Source organism: Cydia strobilella, chromosome 5 (genome assembly GCF_947568885.1).
Source record: "Cydia strobilella chromosome 5, ilCydStro3.1, whole genome shotgun sequence".
Classification (NCBI taxonomy): domain Eukaryota; kingdom Metazoa; phylum Arthropoda; class Insecta; order Lepidoptera; family Tortricidae; genus Cydia; species Cydia strobilella.
In genome coordinates this window covers 6,764,200-6,783,336 of record NC_086045.1, presented here as the reverse complement: position 1 = coordinate 6,783,336, position 19,137 = coordinate 6,764,200, and the positions used below count along the sequence as shown (strand labels likewise).

The 19,137-nt window shown below is 38.2% G+C and overlaps 1 protein-coding gene across 1 annotated transcript; it reads right to left on the bottom strand.

The window, feature by feature from the left end:
* Nucleotides 1-1,798: 1,798 nt before the first annotated feature.
* LOC134741386 (hepatocyte nuclear factor 3-beta-like) lies at nt 1,799-13,476 on the bottom strand. Its single transcript, XM_063674151.1, has 4 exons — nt 13,112-13,476; nt 4,725-4,941; nt 3,393-3,468; nt 1,799-1,921 (listed from the first exon to the last, which is right to left on the bottom strand). The coding sequence occupies exons 1-4, from the start codon at nt 13,378-13,380 to the stop codon at nt 1,857-1,859; spliced, it is 627 nt and encodes a 208-aa protein (XP_063530221.1). The 5' UTR covers nt 13,381-13,476; the 3' UTR covers nt 1,799-1,856.
* Between the last annotated feature and the right edge of the window lie 5,661 nt (nt 13,477-19,137).

Sequence of the window (19,137 nt, the reverse complement as noted above, 5' to 3'; positions counted from 1 at the left end):
AGTGCGTGCTCTCAACCATCGCATGGCCACCTCGTTGGTCCAGCGCTGGGCCATCGTGTAGAGGAGCCATAACCATCGCATCAACATCTCGCTGGTCCAGCGCTGGGCCATCATGTAGAGGAACCATTAGAGACGACAAAATATCATCTTTTTTTTTGGTTTGAACGCAAATCACAATTCTGTGTACAGTCAGAATCAAATGGATAGTGACGGCCAAAGTGGCCAAATACATCGTAACAAGGGTTGTTACCATAGAAATAATAAGGGTGTGTACCGATGTGATCACTATCTATTTGATGCTGACTATACAACTACAGTACAAAAATGAACGACAGTAAACAGAACAGTATTTCTTAAGCCGTATAAGCGGGTAAATGGACCTGCGAAGTACGTCAAGAACTTACAATCCTTTGTGTTTTGTTGTTTGTTTGTTGTACTGCCATTAAAAAATGTTGATATACTAATTCTAAATTAGGTTTGCAATAATCTAAATATTTAGTAGTTGGCAGTTCACCCTTTTACTTGCCAAAGTGCTTACACGTTCACGGACAGTCCGTCGAGAGACGTAAAAGGACACCCTCGTGATATGGCACCACGGCTGAAGCAGATGATTTTGACTTTGACAAAACCGCCATCCCGCCCACAGACGTCGAGTTTTCATAGGATTATAATGAAGTCGACATTTTAGGTACAGCACAAGGCTCTCCTGTGCCACATCACGCAGTTTCGAGAATGGCGCTGTGCCCGTGAACGTGTAAAGGGGTTATTGGATTCTGTCCGGTCCCCTTATAACTTTCTGCTATCCTGTTGCTTAAAGCGACAGGGAAATAACATACAGCTTTCTCTATCCTTTTAGCAGAAAGTTTCCAGCGATCAGATAGATCTAATAATAATAACCCCTTATATATTAGTTACTTAAACTATGTTTTCTTAACCATAGGACTAGTTTCAATGGACTAGAATTATAGAATGTTTCAGAAAATTTGACTTTGTAACATACAAACTTTGTTGTATATTTTCTATAAGAGTTGGCGTAATATTAAACAATTATTATATCTACTACTCTTAGAGGCCAAGTGAAAATCCAACTTTATCCATTATTGATACATGTTATTGATATCTGTGCATCTCGATTTTAAATTCCAATGCATAGTATAACAGAATAGAAGAATTCTTTTAAAGTTCCAATAGGCCTCCTAATTTATATAAAAAAAAAAACATTATTTTTCATACGTATGATACTATCCTAAATTGACACAGTTGTAAAAACTTCAGATATAGTTTCGTTTATATGTCCTGCATAAATTATTTGATTCTTATTTTCTTTCATACCTTGATGGCTCAACGACGCAAAATGAGACTTAGCGTCCGACATAAGACTACGCCACTGTTCTGGGTTCTGAGCTACTTTTCACCATGTCGCTCCAACGATAGCTCTGCGGCCCATGTAGGTATGCTCTTTTCACTTTTCGATCTTCTTCCATTCTTTTAATATGGCCAACAAGCCAATGAAGTCTGTAAACTTTAAATTAATCTCCCCTATGATATTAGGTTCGGCCACTAGGTCTTCGATTTCACGGTTCTTAGGCTGCGGTCTGCTTGTCCAGACGCCACCTGCGACCAACGACGTCTGACATACAACAGGCAGATACATAGGTACCTAATGTCATTACTTTATGTGGCTGCGTCGGTATTTTTGAAAAACATTAATTTAGCTTTTGTCACTTTTATCGTATAAAACTCGCAGGCATTAGGTATGTTGTTCTATTTGGTTTAATAAATACCTACGAGTACCATTATACGACACTGGAGTTTTACTGTGGCGTTCAGTTGTGGTTTACGCAGGATTGAATCCATTAGTCTACAGTGATGAGTCCACACTCGCGAACTACCTGTTCCGTCGACACTGGGTTCAGAAACACTGAAAAAAAAAAGAAATTACCTTTATACTAAATCGCTCACCTTTTTTAATATTTAAAATATTGATGCACCTACCTACAACCTATAGTTTGTTTTGCAAAAAGAACCTTTCTTAGGATGACTGGAAGAGGTAAAATCTTGATATAGGTCTACATCATAATAAAATTACGTATAATATAATAAAATTCGAGGTAGACGGGCTGATTATTATGCATTATGTTGACGAGTATATTTATTTGGGCCAGCTAGCCAGCTCTTTCAGCAACAGGCCAAGAGGTCGAACGCCGGGTCGATAACGCCTGGAAGAGCTACTGGTTCATGAAAGAGCTAATGAAGGGAAATCTTCCACTGTCACTTAAGCGAAAACTCGTTGACATGTGTATACTGCCCGTCCTAACCTACGGTGCCCAAACTTGGTCACTCACAGAGAGTCAGAAGTCCAAACTGAAGGTTTGCCAACGTGCTATATAGAGCGCAGCATTTTAGGTGTTAAAAGTTAAAAGGACCGATCGCGTCCGGAACACCACGCTGCGCTCTAAAACTCGTATTGCTGACTTTGGCGAAAACATCGCCAGGCTCAAATGGAACTGGGCCGGCCACGTCTATCGTATGCATCCGGATAGGTGGTAGCCACCAAGTGGATGCCGACGAAGAAGCGTGGGAGGGGTGGGGGGCGGGGGGCAGGCCTAGGCGGAGATGGCGGGACGACTTTGACGCCTTCCTTAACAACTGCCCTGAAGAAGCGCTTAATCGGGAGTTATGGAGAACCAGGGGCCTTTGCCCAGCAGTGGGACACTCAAGTAGGCTAAGAAAAAAAATAGGTACAACATGTTTCTTATTAAATAATATTGCAGCAGTAGTTAAACGTATTGAGTAAGAAAATTACTTCATTCAAACTGTTATGTTCAAAGCGGATTTTAGTTGCGTTTACTGCATAGGATTTCTAATGCATTGGCGATGATTCTTAGATAGTCTTTAATTCGGAAATTTGCTATAGATTTTCTATTAATTTTTGGTAACTGGGGAGATATAAGGAACATGCATTTTAACATGAACATGAACTTGTCCATTTGCGCCAAAGCAAATTCGAAATTTCAAGTATAGGCATTAAAATTTTGATTTTTTGATCAAATTCTCATAAAACTCATTTTCAATAATGTCCCTTGCCGCCGCAAATGCGTGACAACAGTCAGTGAACGACAAGTTGCCTTTTGGGTTAAAAGATTTATTAAAATGCCAAATACAGGCCACAGGATTTCTTAGCTGTCGGGGACTGTAGCAATTTTTGACTGTCGAGTTTACGCTCTATAGATACGGAAAACATGAAAACGTAAATAAACATCTATTTCCTCCATCTTGAAACCGCCCAATTACGCTCGCAATTTTTAAATTAAATATGCCGGCCAGGTACATCTGCCGCGACGAGACTGGATATTGATGGGGCCAATAAATAAGCCTTAAAAATAACTCACTCGTACTGCCTGAGAATAAATCTTGATCAGCAATAATGCTGGCCGCTGCTATCGCCGCCTCGTCCAGGACGATAACCTGAAAAATAAAAACTTTATTCTAATTTCCATTCAGTTTACATCCACTAGATGGTTCATATTACCAAGATTTGATTTATTTATTTCACAGACTACAGATACACCGCATTATGAAACCTTTACAAAGAGTACGAGGTCAGCACACGTAGGTGTACAATTTTACTTATATATTGCTGCGATTGGAACAACTCAACTCTACAGACCATTTTATACAGTAATTTATTACATCTATGTCTACCCTAAGGACTGTACCGTTTTTTTGTATAACATTTTTTATTTAAAATTACACAAACATGATTGAGTAGGAAAATGCCAGATTTAAGAAGAGAAGAAGAATAATAAGCGTTCATATCAGCTGTATTGCCTGCTTAATATTTACCAACGGCTGCTAATAATAATATTCCTGGTAATGTAGAATCTAGTGGGAGGCAGTCTATTTTTTCATCGAATAGCGTTTAAAAATGTACGATTGTCATAGCGCTATTTACAGAGGACGTCGGTTTACCTAATCGTTTAACTTTAAAAGGTTCGGAATCGAACGTATTTGGTAAATAAATAGAAGCAGATAAAATGGTTATTTGGTTTGCAAAGAGCAGTTACAAAGAACAGTAAATAAGTGCCCTATGCCGGATTGCCGGAATTATAATAGATTCAAATCAGTTTAAAATGCTTCTAAAATTTGCTATAATAAGTAGGTATATAATACCTAAACCCGATGTGTTATAAATTCAATATACGCGATATAATCCGTTTTCATAGTTTTATTATTTCATGAGTAACTATCGCGGTAACCGAAGACAATATTAGGTATATAATATATTATTTGTTAATTATTATCAATTTAAAAGCAAAGCATAGCGGCCACGTAGAACCTTAGTTTTTTTTCTACATAGCCACAAAGAAACAATGGTATTTAATAATTTCATATGGCGATGTTATTATCAATATTATCATCACTACATCACTACACAGTATAAAACAAAGTCGCCTCCTGCTGCCTGTCTGTCCCTACCCTATGTATGCTTAGATCTTTAAAAGTACGCAACGGATTTTGATGCGGTTGTTTTTAATAGATAGAGTGATTTAAGAGGAAGGTTTATATGTATAATACATCAGCATTGCACGCGTGCGAAGCCGGGGCGGGTCGCTAGTGGAATATAAATACCAGTTGGCTATCGAACATTAATAAATATATTTAAAAAAATTGCAGATAGCAGAGACGCCGTTTGGGGTTTTATAATAAGTACCTATACCAACCTTGGGGCATTCAATTATGTGCGCTTCATGGACTTCCTCGTCCACCCGCTGGTTTCTTAAAGGTAGGAGGTCAATGGCGTTGGCGGCGAGGGACCAGAGGTGCCCCGCGCCGTGGGGAGCTCGCGCTCCCTTCCTGAAGTGGGGGTTGATGGACAGGTTGTGGCGCACTGAGTTCTTCCAACGCTCGTCGTTCGTCTTGTAGTAGGGGAAGCGATCGCTGCGGAAAAGGGAGTCAATATTATTCCAATAAAAACAAAAAATGTGAAATGTTAGCCAACGTTGTTGACTCGCCAACAAAAGAATTGAGATCTTATATGGGTGCCAAGTTCTGTGCTGTATAGAAAACCCTGAGGAAGGATAAAGGATTTGTACATACAATAAATAAATAAACCGGTCAAGTACGAGTTCGTTTAACTCGCGCACCGAGGGTTCCGTACAAACTTTCAATTATCTTGTGTAACTATAAACACAAAAGACTTTTGACCAGAAGTATACTCAGCGTAATATTGTACAGCGCCATATATTGGCAAATTGGATACCTAATTGCGAGACTGTTATGTATGTTGGTTTTTCAGGAATAAATCGATAATAATCGATTTCAACTATTTCTATTTTATTCATTTATTATTTATTCGTATGGCATAATAATTATTGTTCAGACGTTTATAAAGATATTCTAAGGTTCTGTATCCATTGTATTACGTCACTGTCAAGGGTAAACAAGTCTGCAGGGTTTCCGTCGCATTTGCTAAGTGGACAGTACTGAATGATGTGCTTGATGTCCTGCACAGGAGCCCCGCAATCGCACTTTGGAGACTCTATCCATCCACATTTGTGCAGGAATGCTCGTGAGCGACTGCAGCCGGTTCTCAACCTATCCATACTAATATTATAAATGCGAATGTCTGTCTGTCTGTCTGTGTGTTACCTCTTCACGTTTAAACCGCTGAACCAATTTAGTTGAAATTTGGTATACAGATACTCGTAGTTTGAGTCCCGGGGAAGGACATAGGATACTTTTTATCCCAGAACTCACCCCTCAAGGGGGTGAAAATGGGGGTGGAAATTTGTATGGGGAATCAATAACCGCTGAACCGATTTAGATGAAACTTGGTATGGGGATAGTTTGAGCTGTGGGAAATGATATAGAATAACCTTTATCCCCGAAATCATCCCTTAAGGGTGTAAAAAATGGGGTGGAAATGTATAGTGTGAAAAAGGATGGATTAAAAAAAAGCAGATTTGTTTAAGAATTAAGGTACCCAAATTACTAATTCCACGCAGACGAAGTCGCGGGCAAAAGCTAGTTTTATTTATAAGAAGGTGTTTTAATTGTAATCTCATAGAAATTTCAAGTGTGTATGATAAAAATTAATAAATTATTAATAAACACTCGAAATGGTGGCAAAATTGCAAATTCAATTAGACGTGATTATATTTTTCCTGTAAGGGTTATGATAATGTAAATAATATGTAAAAAAAAAATTACAATAAAAAAACATTTTCTTTTGTAATGTACAATTTGAGCTCTTTCAAACAATACCCCACTTGACCTAGTAACTAAACTTTAAAAAGCCCATATAAAGAGGGGGAAACCCTCTTTATATGCGGCATTATAATATTTAAAAAGTAATAAATAACACTTTCAATATGTTGGGTTAGCGTTGTTTAATGACTATTCCCAAATCGATAGTTTTAGTAGTTCTCGAGATATTTAGCGATGTGAGACAGACAGACGGACGGACGGACAGAGTCGCACCATAAGGGTTCATTTTGTACCTTTTTGGTACTTACGGAACCGTAAAAAGATTGCCGATTGACCCGCTGCTTATTGTTGGCGCACTATCCCCATAAAAACAAACTGTCAAATGACTAAGTGTCTAATGCTAAAAACGCAATCTCCTTTCGCGTTTACCCAAAATGTTATTATATAACGTCCCATCGTTAACACGGTTAACTAACCCTTCGTTTGGAGATCTTATTACAACGAGATACGGACTACCAACAGTCAGTGAAATGTGTCGACGTCAGTACCTTACGTATCACGGACCCTTTACGCGTCGGTGGCACATACACCTGCGCGAGCTTACTAATCGCCCCAATTTACCATCGTTTGTCCCCTCTCACCGATCACGCGGACCAGCTGGTCTTACTAACTAAACTGGAATGTTTAACACACGCAATTAATGTAAGCAAAAGTCTGGCCGGTGACAAAAAACTTTTGCAGCATTCAAGGTAGTCTGTTCGGAAAGTGAAGCGTCGTGGGATTTGAGGGCGTTCCGGTGCTATTTTGTGGTTTTTGCTATGCTGACAACTTTGTTAGGTGTGACTTATATTGACCGGGATATAGACCGTGATTACCTTTTGTATTATTTGTGAGCTCCCGAACACTGCCTCACTACAAATTACTTTCTGTTTCGCGGGCAATATTATATACAGGCAGAGGGAGTAGCGATGGGCAGTCCGGTGGCTCCAGTGGTGGCTAACATTTGGATGGAACACTTTGAGCACCTAGCCCTTTCTGCGCCCCCAGTTCCCGTTAAAATTTGGAAGAGGTACGTGGATGATGTGTTCTGCATAATTAAGGGTGGTAAACAGGAAGCTGAACTGATGCTAGGACACCTTAATAGCATGCACCGATCTATGTCGTTTACATTGGAAATGGAACAAGAAAGGAGTATTGCGTTTCTGGATGTGAGACTGAATGTTACAGGTTGTGGCATGCTGGGACACTCAGTCTATAGGAAACCGACTCACACGGACCGCTATTTACACGCGAGCTCGCACCATCATCCCAGACAGTTAAACTCGGTTGTGGCATCACTGACTAATCGAGCACACGCTCTGTGTGACTCGCTACATCTAAACCAGGAGCTGAACCATGTTCAGAGTGTCCTGAGGATGAATGGCTACAGAGTTAACATGGACAAGCGGGACACAAAAACCAAGCGCCTTACTCATCGCGTTGAGAGACAGCCAGCGTTTATGCCGTACGTCAAGGGTGTGACAGACAAGATATCAAAAATACTAAATAACTACTCTGTAAAAACTATCTTCACCCCGCACAGGAAAATTGCACAATTTCTGCGGTCGCCCAAAGACAATGTTCCCCTGGAAAAACCTGGTGTATACAAAGTTGAGTGCAGCTGCGGTAGTTCGTACATTGGGCAGACCAAACGCACTATTGCCTGCAGAATTAAAGAACACATTGCTGCGGTCAAGAACAATGACGTTCGCAAGTCAGCTATTGCTCAGCATCTCCTTGAGTCGGGTACAAATCACTGGATCGAGTTGCATAGTCCCAAGGTCATTTCGACAGAACGCCACTATATACCAAGATTGGTAAGAGAAGCCGTTGAAATTCACAAATACAAAAATTTTAATCGTGAAGATGGGTTTAAACTGTCAAATGTGTGGAATCCTGTGATTTGTTTGTGTAAAAAACCAGTGATATCCGAATCAAACACGCGTAGTGACACCGTGAGTGTAGTGTGTTTGGACAGACCAACGAGTGTGAACGCGACCGGACCAACAAGTGTGAATGCGACCGTTGGTAACGTTGAAAGTGAACGCAGCCGACGCGCAAGAATGAGGGTAGACAGAGCGCTGTCTACACAACTTTGACACCCACCCGCTATCTTCAGTCACCCGTGAACATGATGCATGTAATTGCGTCGAAATATCGGGAGCTCACAAATAATACAAAAGGTAATCACGGTCTATATCCCGGTCAATATAAGTCTAGTGAAACTAACCGTGAATCATTCAAAACTCTAATTGTTAGGTGTGTTACGTAAATAGTACGACACTTATCATCTTGATACTTGAATTGCGTTGTCCCGACGTTATTGGCACGGCCGCTGTTGGATAGGCAACCAAATCCTATTAATTATCACAGGTACTAATTCTCACGGAAGTTAATAATTTGCGTAATCTAACTGTCATTGTAGTACAAAACCAAATAATCTAATTTAGGTACAACCAGATAAGTTACACTGCGGTGTCAGCATGGTTGCATTTTTATGACCTGTCACTATGCCTGTCACTTTCGCACTTACATACTTGTTAGAACGTGACAGGCATGGTGACAGGCGATAAAAATGCTACCGTGCTAAGCCGGCAGGAGTTACACCAAGATAAGTCTATCAGACAAGCTCAGAGCAAGCTTACATTCAAAAGCAAGTTGCGTAAGCATTTATTTGAGAACATTCGCGACTAAATGTCTACATGATGTCTTACACTAGGTACTATATATATATTAAATTTGTATATATGTAGGTATATTATTATTTTCTTTATGGATATTTGTGTAAATATAGTATCATAGTAGTCTGACTTGGATCTTTTTCATATTTACTCTTTACAATCCTGCACCAAACTAACTGTCTCTGTTTAGCCCAATGGTTGACTGGTAGAGAATGCCTCAAGGCGTTAAGTCCGCCATTTGTACTCTTTTTGTGTAAATTTGTGCAATAAAGTTTAAATAAATAAATAAATAAGTCTGCAACAGTTTTGATAGCACACGCAGTGCAAGTGTTATTGAATAGAAGTCTTGATTTGATAGAAGTTTGACGTTAAAATAACACTTGCACTGCGTGTGCTTATATGCTATCAAAATTGTTGCAGACTTATCATGATCTAACTACCTAATCTGCTCAGTACAACAGTCATTTTATTATAAATCCAGATGGGTACATTAGGTAGGAATTTGGCAACATGTCATTTTTGTATTTGGGATATAAAAAGTTAAAAACAGTACACAAGTAGACATTATTGGGATCAGTCCGGTTCCCTTCCCTTACGACACTTTGCTTCGCCGAAAAATTATAAGTAAAACTAAGGAAAGGACACCAAACATGATTGTAGTACATTGACCCGCCATTTCCAATCTCTATCGCAAGCGCGTACATTGTATAATATTCTTCGTGCTTACTAATTGCGGCACTGTAACTAGCACTGCAAATATACAAGTATACAAACTTAAAAAGAAATATTTTAATTAAAACCGTATATTTACTCACTCCTAAAAACAATCGCGTTTGTTGTATGGGAGCCCCACTTAAATATTTATTTTGTTCTGTTTTTAGTATTTGTTGTTATAGCGGCACCAGAAATACATCATCTGTGATAATTTCAACTGTCTAGCTATCACGGTTTATGAGATACAGCCTGGTGACAGACGGACAGACAGACAGACAGACAGCGGAGTCTTAGTAATAGGGTCCCGTTTTTACACTTTGGGTTCGGAACCCTGAAAATTACATAACTGTACTGTCTGACGTCATAATTTTATAGATAACGACTTATAAATTTCACTTGTCCTCGCACTTTTCAATCGTCATACCAAATTGCACCGGGTCAAAACGGGGTATGTTGCACTTGCTGCAGTATGTGCCGCTCTAAGTAGGTACTCAACAGAGGTTGAGTAAACATTTACAAAATCTCAATGAGAATGAACCCGCTTGTTGTTTGTCCTATCTTGTATCTGGTGCGAGCGTGGCACGCTCCGATACGTGCCGGCGAATCGATGCCGTACCTGGCACGGGAGGTATTGCACGTCATGTTGTCATTCCCGGTATTGTGACGTGGCTTCAAGTCTAATTTCTTTGTTTATAAAACGGTTTATCTAGTCCTCGATCCTCGATATTCTTCCGGAAATGTAAAATCCAAATTCTGACCTGTTTATTTCAAGATCTACAATGACTAAACCTGTACAGTCCGAAAATCAATTGTAGAAATATTTAGAGCGCCATATTAGTTTCCGAAATATAAACGAAAAACCGAAAAATGGAACCTTCAAACCCCCCTCTCTCCCTCGGCACCAGGGTTACGGGCGGGGACTTTTGATATGTTCACCTCTCCTAACATAGTCCAATCCAAACAAAGCTACGAAGTAAAAAATTGTGTTCTAAGCATTTCATGACTTTTTTTGAGCATTCATTTCCTGGCCTATATGAAATATCAATGCAAACAGTCTACTAACTACTAAAGCCGCATCCACACGGCCCTGTACAGCTGTCATTTCAACTATAGCATAGAGCGAGATAGAGAGACAAATAAATTACCTTATTTGTCTCGTTTTTGCAATTAAATACCGTTGAGTAAGATCGTGAGAATACTGTTTAATAATTATGAAATCAGAGACGTGTAGTTATATTATATTTTCTAAGGTGTGTAAATATGTTTCACTTTTCGATAGGCATTTGTCGATGAACTATTTCAGTCATTCTGGCTAGGCATCCAATTCCTTCAATATCAAATTTTCACAGCAGTATTCGGGAAAGCTACTAATTGCACTGCTGCACTGTACACCAATTAATTTACAGGCACGGACACCCTACAGCTTCAACAATATTTCGCTCATTAATGCTCATTAATACAGTCAAGGTATGAAGTATTGAAATATCGAAACAATAACACATCGTATAATATTTTCGCGCTTTGTCCATGTCGATATAATATCTTGACTGTACGCATCATTAAGTAAAATTTTACTGCAGGTGACTATTAATAGTTATAAATATATATCGCACCCGTCGATATTAATAAAAGTCCCCTTTTTCACGGCTCGGTAGCTTCTGAATCCAAGTATCGAATCAGCCTGATATGAAGCTTATCGACCTATACCGTGATTACAATTCTAATTTCACGTAATCACCGTGCCGATGACGAATATGTGTGAAGGAGATTGGATATCATACTGTCCACATCGAAAGTGTTTATTGGGGATTCGTATTATTGGTGTATTTTGTATCTTTTGATGTCAAGAAGGAGAACAATTAGTGTCGGTGGTCGCTGGAGCCTCTTCGCTAAGATTACCTATTAAGTCTAAGCCTACCTACCTATTAAGCCTAGGGTCGGCACACTATTAGGCTAGCATATATATCTTAGTGCTTTCCTGGTTGAGTAAAAAGCTTTTAGGAAAACTGGCGTCTTACCTGTAGACAATACGAAAGTTAACGATTTGGGTCAATTTTAATGAGACTTTAATCATACAGGTTTTAAGAAGTTAAATGTTGGAACATGACTTCTTCTTCTACCTAGCGTTATCCCGGCCTTTGCCAAGGTCCGCTTTCCTACTTGCCTTTTCTCCACTTTGAACATGACTATAATTATAATATAATAATATTACATACAAGAACAATTTAGACTTATTGCAATCCTTAATATCTAAACAATATATCTATCTACATAAAAAATATATTTCGCAAGTAGCAAATTAAAAGTTGAATATATTATTTGCTACTCCATCAAGTGGACGAAAATTAGAGCATGGACGGAAACGAGCGCATTGACCCTATTTCGGTTTACAAACATCAAGTTTGTTAACACAATATTACCAAACAGTCATCTCAGTTGTAGGTCAAATAGGTAAGTACTTTAATTTATTCAATCCATTTGGATAACCACGGCCATATAGTTGACGGAGGTTGTTAAACTATTAAACATGTAGGTCACGCTCTATTCCTTTCTAATAATAATAGACGACGAGAAAATTTAATTTAAAGGAGACCCGTTGGTTCTAGACCTAATAATAATATTGTATGTCTAGACAGATCGTGACAAATGCCATTCCAACCTACTTTATTTGGTTACTTGGGAATACCAAAATATTTCAATTTTTTCTGGATGAATGTATCATGAGTGGCAGAAGGATTGACACTGATTCTATTTCCAATATAAAGTAAAAAAAAAAAAATTATATTATATGAGCATTATGAGCAGGTATCGTTGTGAATCTCAATGTAGTCCTACATGAAAGAGGGCACTAGGTATTTTTTTACCTATAATTTCACCTGTGTGGAATTCATTCAATTCCTCATTGACACTCTATTTAAGCTCTATTCAAACTTCTACCAACTTTTTTATCCGCTTTTTGGGATGGAATCATTTCCCGTGTAGCACGTAGGTATATTTTAACTCGGTTAACAACCTGTGTTCTGTATTCCATTCAAATCCGTTAAGCCGTATAAACTTGTTTGAATACGTAATATTTAAAAAATACAAACTTTCGCATTCATCGTGTGTATATCTTATACAATAGTTACACGGCAGAAAAAAACAGTAAGTAACTTATATTTTTCTGATTTTCATCAACTACCTAATAAAAAGTGGGAGGTTTATTATGTATGAGTATCTAAAAGTGCTGGTATGCCATTACACTATTAACTTCCTCCACATTGCATACATGCCAGCATGCCACACATGACTTGACTTGAGAAAGGAGTGGTTTTTTACCAAACAGCTGTCTATATCTCACTTATAATAATGGTTTCCTTTTCCCAGTACCTATTAGTAATTACACCTAGTAGATAGCTTGTTGGCATACAATACAATGTTTGCAAATAAGCAAAGAAAGTATTAGGTAGTTTCTATAAAACACTTACGAGATCCATTGGTATATAGCAGACACCGTCAACTCTCCTTTCTCTCTTAACGCCCGTTCAATCAGCTCCGGGTACGTATAGGGAGGCTTCCTCACCACCGTTGGTTCAGGATCCACATCAGGCTCATCATCAGGCACTTTTACGTTCACAAACTCATCTAGTCTAAAGTTAAGAAGCCACGCAAGACTGGCGCAATCATTGTCGTCGTCTGGAGGTGGTTTTATAAATTTTCTTCGCCGCCATTTCGATCTGTCAACAGGACGAGCCATGTTTGTCAAAAGTCGTGGTTGCACTGAACGCCGTCGGGCTTGAAATCGCGGCGTTCCAACGTGCCAGGTCGCGCTATCGCGAGTTCGAGTTCGACCTCTTTCGATGCAATGGTGCAGAAAGAAGTTTTTTTTAATAAATGTGCGCTATGTTTACGTTTTGGGGGAGTGATAATATGTTTATTGATTTAGTCACTGTTGACTTGCTTAATAATTTTAATAAATGTAATGATTTATGGCGTTATTCATAAATGCGCATTGTTTGTCTTAATCTGTCATTTTGACTTATGTATTTTTAAGAAAGTGATAAAAGGACTTGTAAATATTCATATTAATTTATTAGTATTAAGCATACATTATCAAAAATATTACAGCTATTTATATAATAATCATTACACTAGATTAATACAACGTAGGCACAGATTTGAAAAATATTCACAGTTAAAAACGAGTTAAAAACAATAAATAGTCATATAATTAATTACACATTAGGATAGGGGTAAAGAATAAAACATCTGTAGAAATATGAAATAAAATATCGATTTATAAATAATATAAAAATTCATTAGATTGTTTTTTAAAGCTATTCAGTCAGGAATTCATTTACGAAATATAGGCCTTCTGGATTAGGAAAGATTTAAATTTTGAGACAAATTCGAGACAGCTAGGGGTGTTTTTTTTTAAATGCTGCAATTTTGTTGTAGATTTTTGGTCCCAATACGTGTACACATTATACACAATGGCCAGTTTTTTTTTAAACCTGTGTTTAGACGTATCTAGAATCTCTAGATCGTGCTCCCTTTGTTCCTGAAAGCGTTTACTGGTTCAGTGTTTTTTTGGAAACTGGTCTAGAAGTAAAGAAGTAGTGTTAATATATGAAAGGCGGTTAATTTTGTACTGTGTTTTAATGTGTAAAGGTTTTATGTGATCACCTGTGTAACACTTGGTAACACTAACAACTGTGTATTAGATTTTATTTGACCAAATAGTAATAAAGACGCATCAAAGCAAAAAAGTATCATATCAAGAAAAAAAAGGCGCATGGCCTGATGAAGGGCGATAGAGTTTGACATGCCATCAGTGCAGTAAACCGGTAGTTGGGTGGTTGACTGATAGAGAATGTCATTAGATCAAGTCCTCCACTTAAACATTATTTTTATATTTTGTGCAATAAAGTTTAAATACATAAAGAGGAAGATATGTAGCGGAAGGGGGTGATTTGCATAAACAAAACAGATCTATAAAATAAAATACTAGTACGTGTACTTACTTCCCTACCCTGTTAAATGAAGGCCTGTACCCGTACCATGAGTCACTGACAGTGTCAAAAGTGTCAAAACTGACATATACTCTAACGTCTACGTAATTTACTTTCTATACATCTCGCTCACACTAATATGTCAGTACGAGCGAGATGCATAGAAAGTAAGTTACGTTCACGCTGGCATTTATGTCAGTGCCAAACTAATGGTAGCCGTACTGGCCCGTTAAGTCTTTTTACAAGAACTAATGCTGACTTTGATAGGTAATACAAAGGTGTCCGTTAATAAAAATTACATATTCAATAAGATTTATAAGTGAGATGATAAGTAAAACGTTATTTTTAGTGAATAATCTAATAAAGCGCTTACTCTTATTTATTTTTTATCATTTGGTATGTTATCAAAGTACCTACACCTTAATCTCGTAAGGCCCACCATAAAAATTTCCCTATTTTTAATTTGAACCTTGTTGTATTAGGGTGACTTTAGTTTGTTTTAGAAAACAATGAAACAAAAGAATTGCTACTTAATTCAGTTAGTGTAAGGTTCAAATTAGATTGAAACAGAGTGTACATTGTGATGCCCATTGGGCCTTACGAGGTTAAAAAGATATATAACTTAAAAAGTACTGAAACGATTTTAGATTTTACGGGCTTTTAGCGGGTTTACTTTAAATTGTCAGTAAAATAAGTAATGGTTTCAAAGTAACTAATATAACTTAATATAACTTTGATCGCGTTGTTTTTATTTATTTTTGAAAAAAATATGTCCTAATTTTTTTATATTAGCAGGCTAAAAGAAGAGAAAAAAACCGATTATTATATTATTTTATTAAACGACTTCAAGATTTCAAAAGGAGGAGGTTCTCAATTCGGTTGTTTTTTTTAAATGTTTGTTACTCCATAGCTCCGTCATTTCTGGACCGATTTAGAAAATTCTTTTAAGTATATATAGGTACATACAGATTGGTCCCGTTTTTGTCAAAACGCAGTTCTGATGATGGGATCCATGAGGAATCGAGGGATCTCCTCGAATATTAAAGGCATACATATAGTGATTTTAGTATTTTCATCAACAAATCAAGCATTTACATTTAAAAAAGTGGCATTTGATGAAGTGGAACTGCTGATGATGATCAGAACGGAACTCTTCAATGACGCATAATTCACGTTTGGCAATTTGTCCTCTTCGTTATGTTTGTTAAGCAAGTTAGGTTTTCAAGACACATTTTTGTCAAGCTCGAGTTCTGATGATGGGATCCATGAGGAATCGAGGGAACTCCTCAAACGTGAAAGGCATACATATAGTGTTTTTTTTTTCATCAACGAATCCAGCATTTCCATTTAAAAAAGTGACATTTGATGAAGTGGAGCTGCTGATGATGATCAGAATGGAACTCTTCAACGACACATAGTTCACGTTTGGCGATTTATTCTTTTCGTTATGGACCCTGACCCAAACTTGGATCTGGACTTTTTTTTGAACTGCGATCCTCACAGAACCGAACTGCTATCAGAAAAGTGGGTTAGGTTAGGTTAGAACTGTGACCCTTAAAGAACCGAACTGCTATCAGAACATTGGGTTAGGTTAGAACTGTGACCCTTACAGAAATGAAATGCCATTAGAAAAGTGGGTGGTTTTACCTCCTTTTAGTTAGGCAAAAAATGCTGTCTTTTTCATTTTATTGTCTCGAGTTTACCATCAACAATAAGTAACCTTTCAACGGCATCCCCCATTAAAGTCGGTTTTTTTTTCTTCAAAATTATTTTCATACATTTTACGTATATTAGGATCGTCAAAAAATAGTGCCAATCTTTAAAATTCATCAAAGGTTTACGGTATTTTTGGATTTATATAGCCTGGATGTTAGATGCCCTTTAAGCCAAATCCCAACAGAAGAAAACTATAAAATGGGAAACCTATGCTGGCGCCATCTATAGAAACCTTTAACAATTGCCAACCCCATCAAAGTAAAATGATAGACATGACATGACATATGAAAGACGTTGATAAGATATGTGGTATAAAATGAGGTTGTACCTAACATTCGTCCGCCATAAAATATTCAAACCTCCATTTCATTAATTAGTTGAAGAGTCTTAAGGTAAGGTTATTTCGCAGTGTCATAGGTGTAGCTGTTGCTATGCCACTCTCATTCGGAGGTGAGCAAGCTGGGGAAACCTCTGAAACTGGTTCCGCTACAGCTCCTGGCCCTGAACATGGCATAGCGATTAATTTTATTTTAATACTACGTCGGTGTCAAACCAGCATACGTCCCGTCCGATGGCAAGCCGTCTCCGTAGCCTATGGACGCCTGCAACTCCAGAGGTGTTACATGCGCGTTGCTGACCCTAACACTCCGCACCCTCGCTGAGCTCTGGCAACCTTACTCACCGGCAGGAACACAACACTATGAGTAGGTACGTAGCAATGATACTAATGATAATGTTTTCACATATCCCTACTACGAGCATATCGTTATCAGCGCTAAACCAAAATATTATGTACCACCTATATAGCTGTGTATATTTTATTTTCTTTTGTAAGTTCGTTCGTCCATTGTACTCTGTAGTGACAACCAAATGGGTATCACTGCATAGAAGTATAATGGTGCTTAGGCCTTTTATGATTGCATTGTTAATTTAAAAAGGATTTATTTTACTAGGGAATGTAAGTTACTTAAGATCTTATATATTGTGATGGGATCACGTTCGCCGGGGCGGGCGTGGCCTCATACACCTCCCTTGTTCCAGACGGGAGCAAGGGTTTCCTAGTTAGCTCAGAGGAGAGAGAGGGTGCAGAGTGAGACAAGGAAACACAGGTTTAATGCTGTAATACAAATCGGCGGGCTTTTATGCCGGTTTATTATAAATTAAGATTCCTTAGGTCTAGGTATCCTAAACTAGGTACGACGCGGGGTGGCTTCTAATTATCGCAACGGTACGGCGCGGACCCTAAGCTACTCGCGGATTTGGGAACGGTATCCCCTAAGAGTGAAGGGGGATGGCGAGACGGGCGTTGTGACGGGCTAGGCGCGCCATTACAATATTTTAAACGCAGGGAATTGTATAATAGACACCTCAGACACCTTCACATTCCCGTTAAGGAAACGCTCGGTTGTAAGTACTGGAATGTGTAAAGTTAAAGTATTAAAAATCAAATTAAAATTTTAAAACAAATAATACCTACGACTTCTCCTATTCGTGGGTTATTTTCAAAAATATTTGCGGTCTAATTGCCGCGACCCATACAAAATGTAGGTATGAAAAGAATAGAGTCGTGGCAATTAGACGCAACCGCAGACATATTCTCAGAGAATGACCCTCGTACGAGTTTCTGAACGATTAGTACTGATTTTTTTCGGGAGTTTATTAAGAACCCTTCTCTCTTTTTACGGGAAAGGGAAAGATCGAATTGAATAAAAAATTAGTATTAACCCGGCTTGTTTACATTACATTATATTCTTATGGTCATTTTGTCTCGGTCTCATAGCAAAATCAAATTTTGCTTACTGTTTTTAATCTGCAAACTACCCCTGTTCGAGTTGCTGAGGTGCGAGTCGGACTCGCCCACCGAGGGTTCTGTGCTTTTTAGTATTTGTTGTTATAGCGGCAACAGAAATAAATCATCTGTGAAAATTTAAACTGTCTAGCTATCACGCTTCATGCGATACATCCTGGTGAAAGACAGACAGACAGACGGACAGAGGAGTCTTAGTAATAGGGTCCCGTTTTTACCCTTTGGGTACGGAACCCTAAAAACGGTTATTTTAGAGTATTTTATTTAGAAGGCAAAATCGCATGGTATATGTATCGGTGTCACATTGTTAAATTTTAATATTATTTAACAATTGGTTGTACTTGACATAATTATGTACAAATAAAAATGCACCTTGATGTAACTGGTGCATTGACGCATGGCTTAAGGCATGGTTACTTAATCTAAAATGATCGAATGATCGATGATGAAATGATTCTTTATTCTTTATTCTTTATTCAAACAAACACAAGTATAAGTTTACAGCGACCTACGCCAAGACACTTATACTGTTAATACATAGTCAGTATCATAAACATGTATACATTTTTCGAACTACGAGTATCTCTAGGAACTTAAATTAAACATACATACTACAAAGTTACATAGGTAGAGTTTAAAAAAATCCTGACACTACTTTGTAAGGACGGCCACTTGTCTGCGAATATGTCTGCGTTTTGGATTGAAGCTAAGAAGTTATTTAGTAATTCTATTGCTCGGTACGTGGGTGCGTTTGAACCGTGATAGGTGCGGACATTTGGATATGCGAAAAGGTTTCTGGCTCTACGTGCGCTACGCCCTACTGCAGCTATGTAGTTGTCTGGGGTAAAAATACGCATACGCTCCAGAACAGATGGGTTGTCAATTTGATTTCTTAGAAGTAGACAGTAGTGTAAGGCAAGCGTTTGCTTACGCCTTAGCTCGAGAGACTCCAACCCTACCATTCCCAGTACAAAGGATG

Bases quoted from the DNA above. Each gene is read 5' to 3' on its own strand.
- LOC134741386 (XM_063674151.1), bottom strand. From the start codon at position 13,380: ATGGCTCGTCCTGTTGACAGATCGAAATGGCGGCGAAGAAAATTTATA. The intron at 4,942-13,111 runs GTAAGTGTTTTA...CCTTTTCCGCAG, and splicing joins GCTATATACCAATGGATCTC to CGATCGCTTCCCCTACTACA. The intron at 3,469-4,724 runs GTTGGTATAGGT...TTTATTTTTCAG, and splicing joins ACATAATTGAATGCCCCAAG to GTTATCGTCCTGGACGAGGC.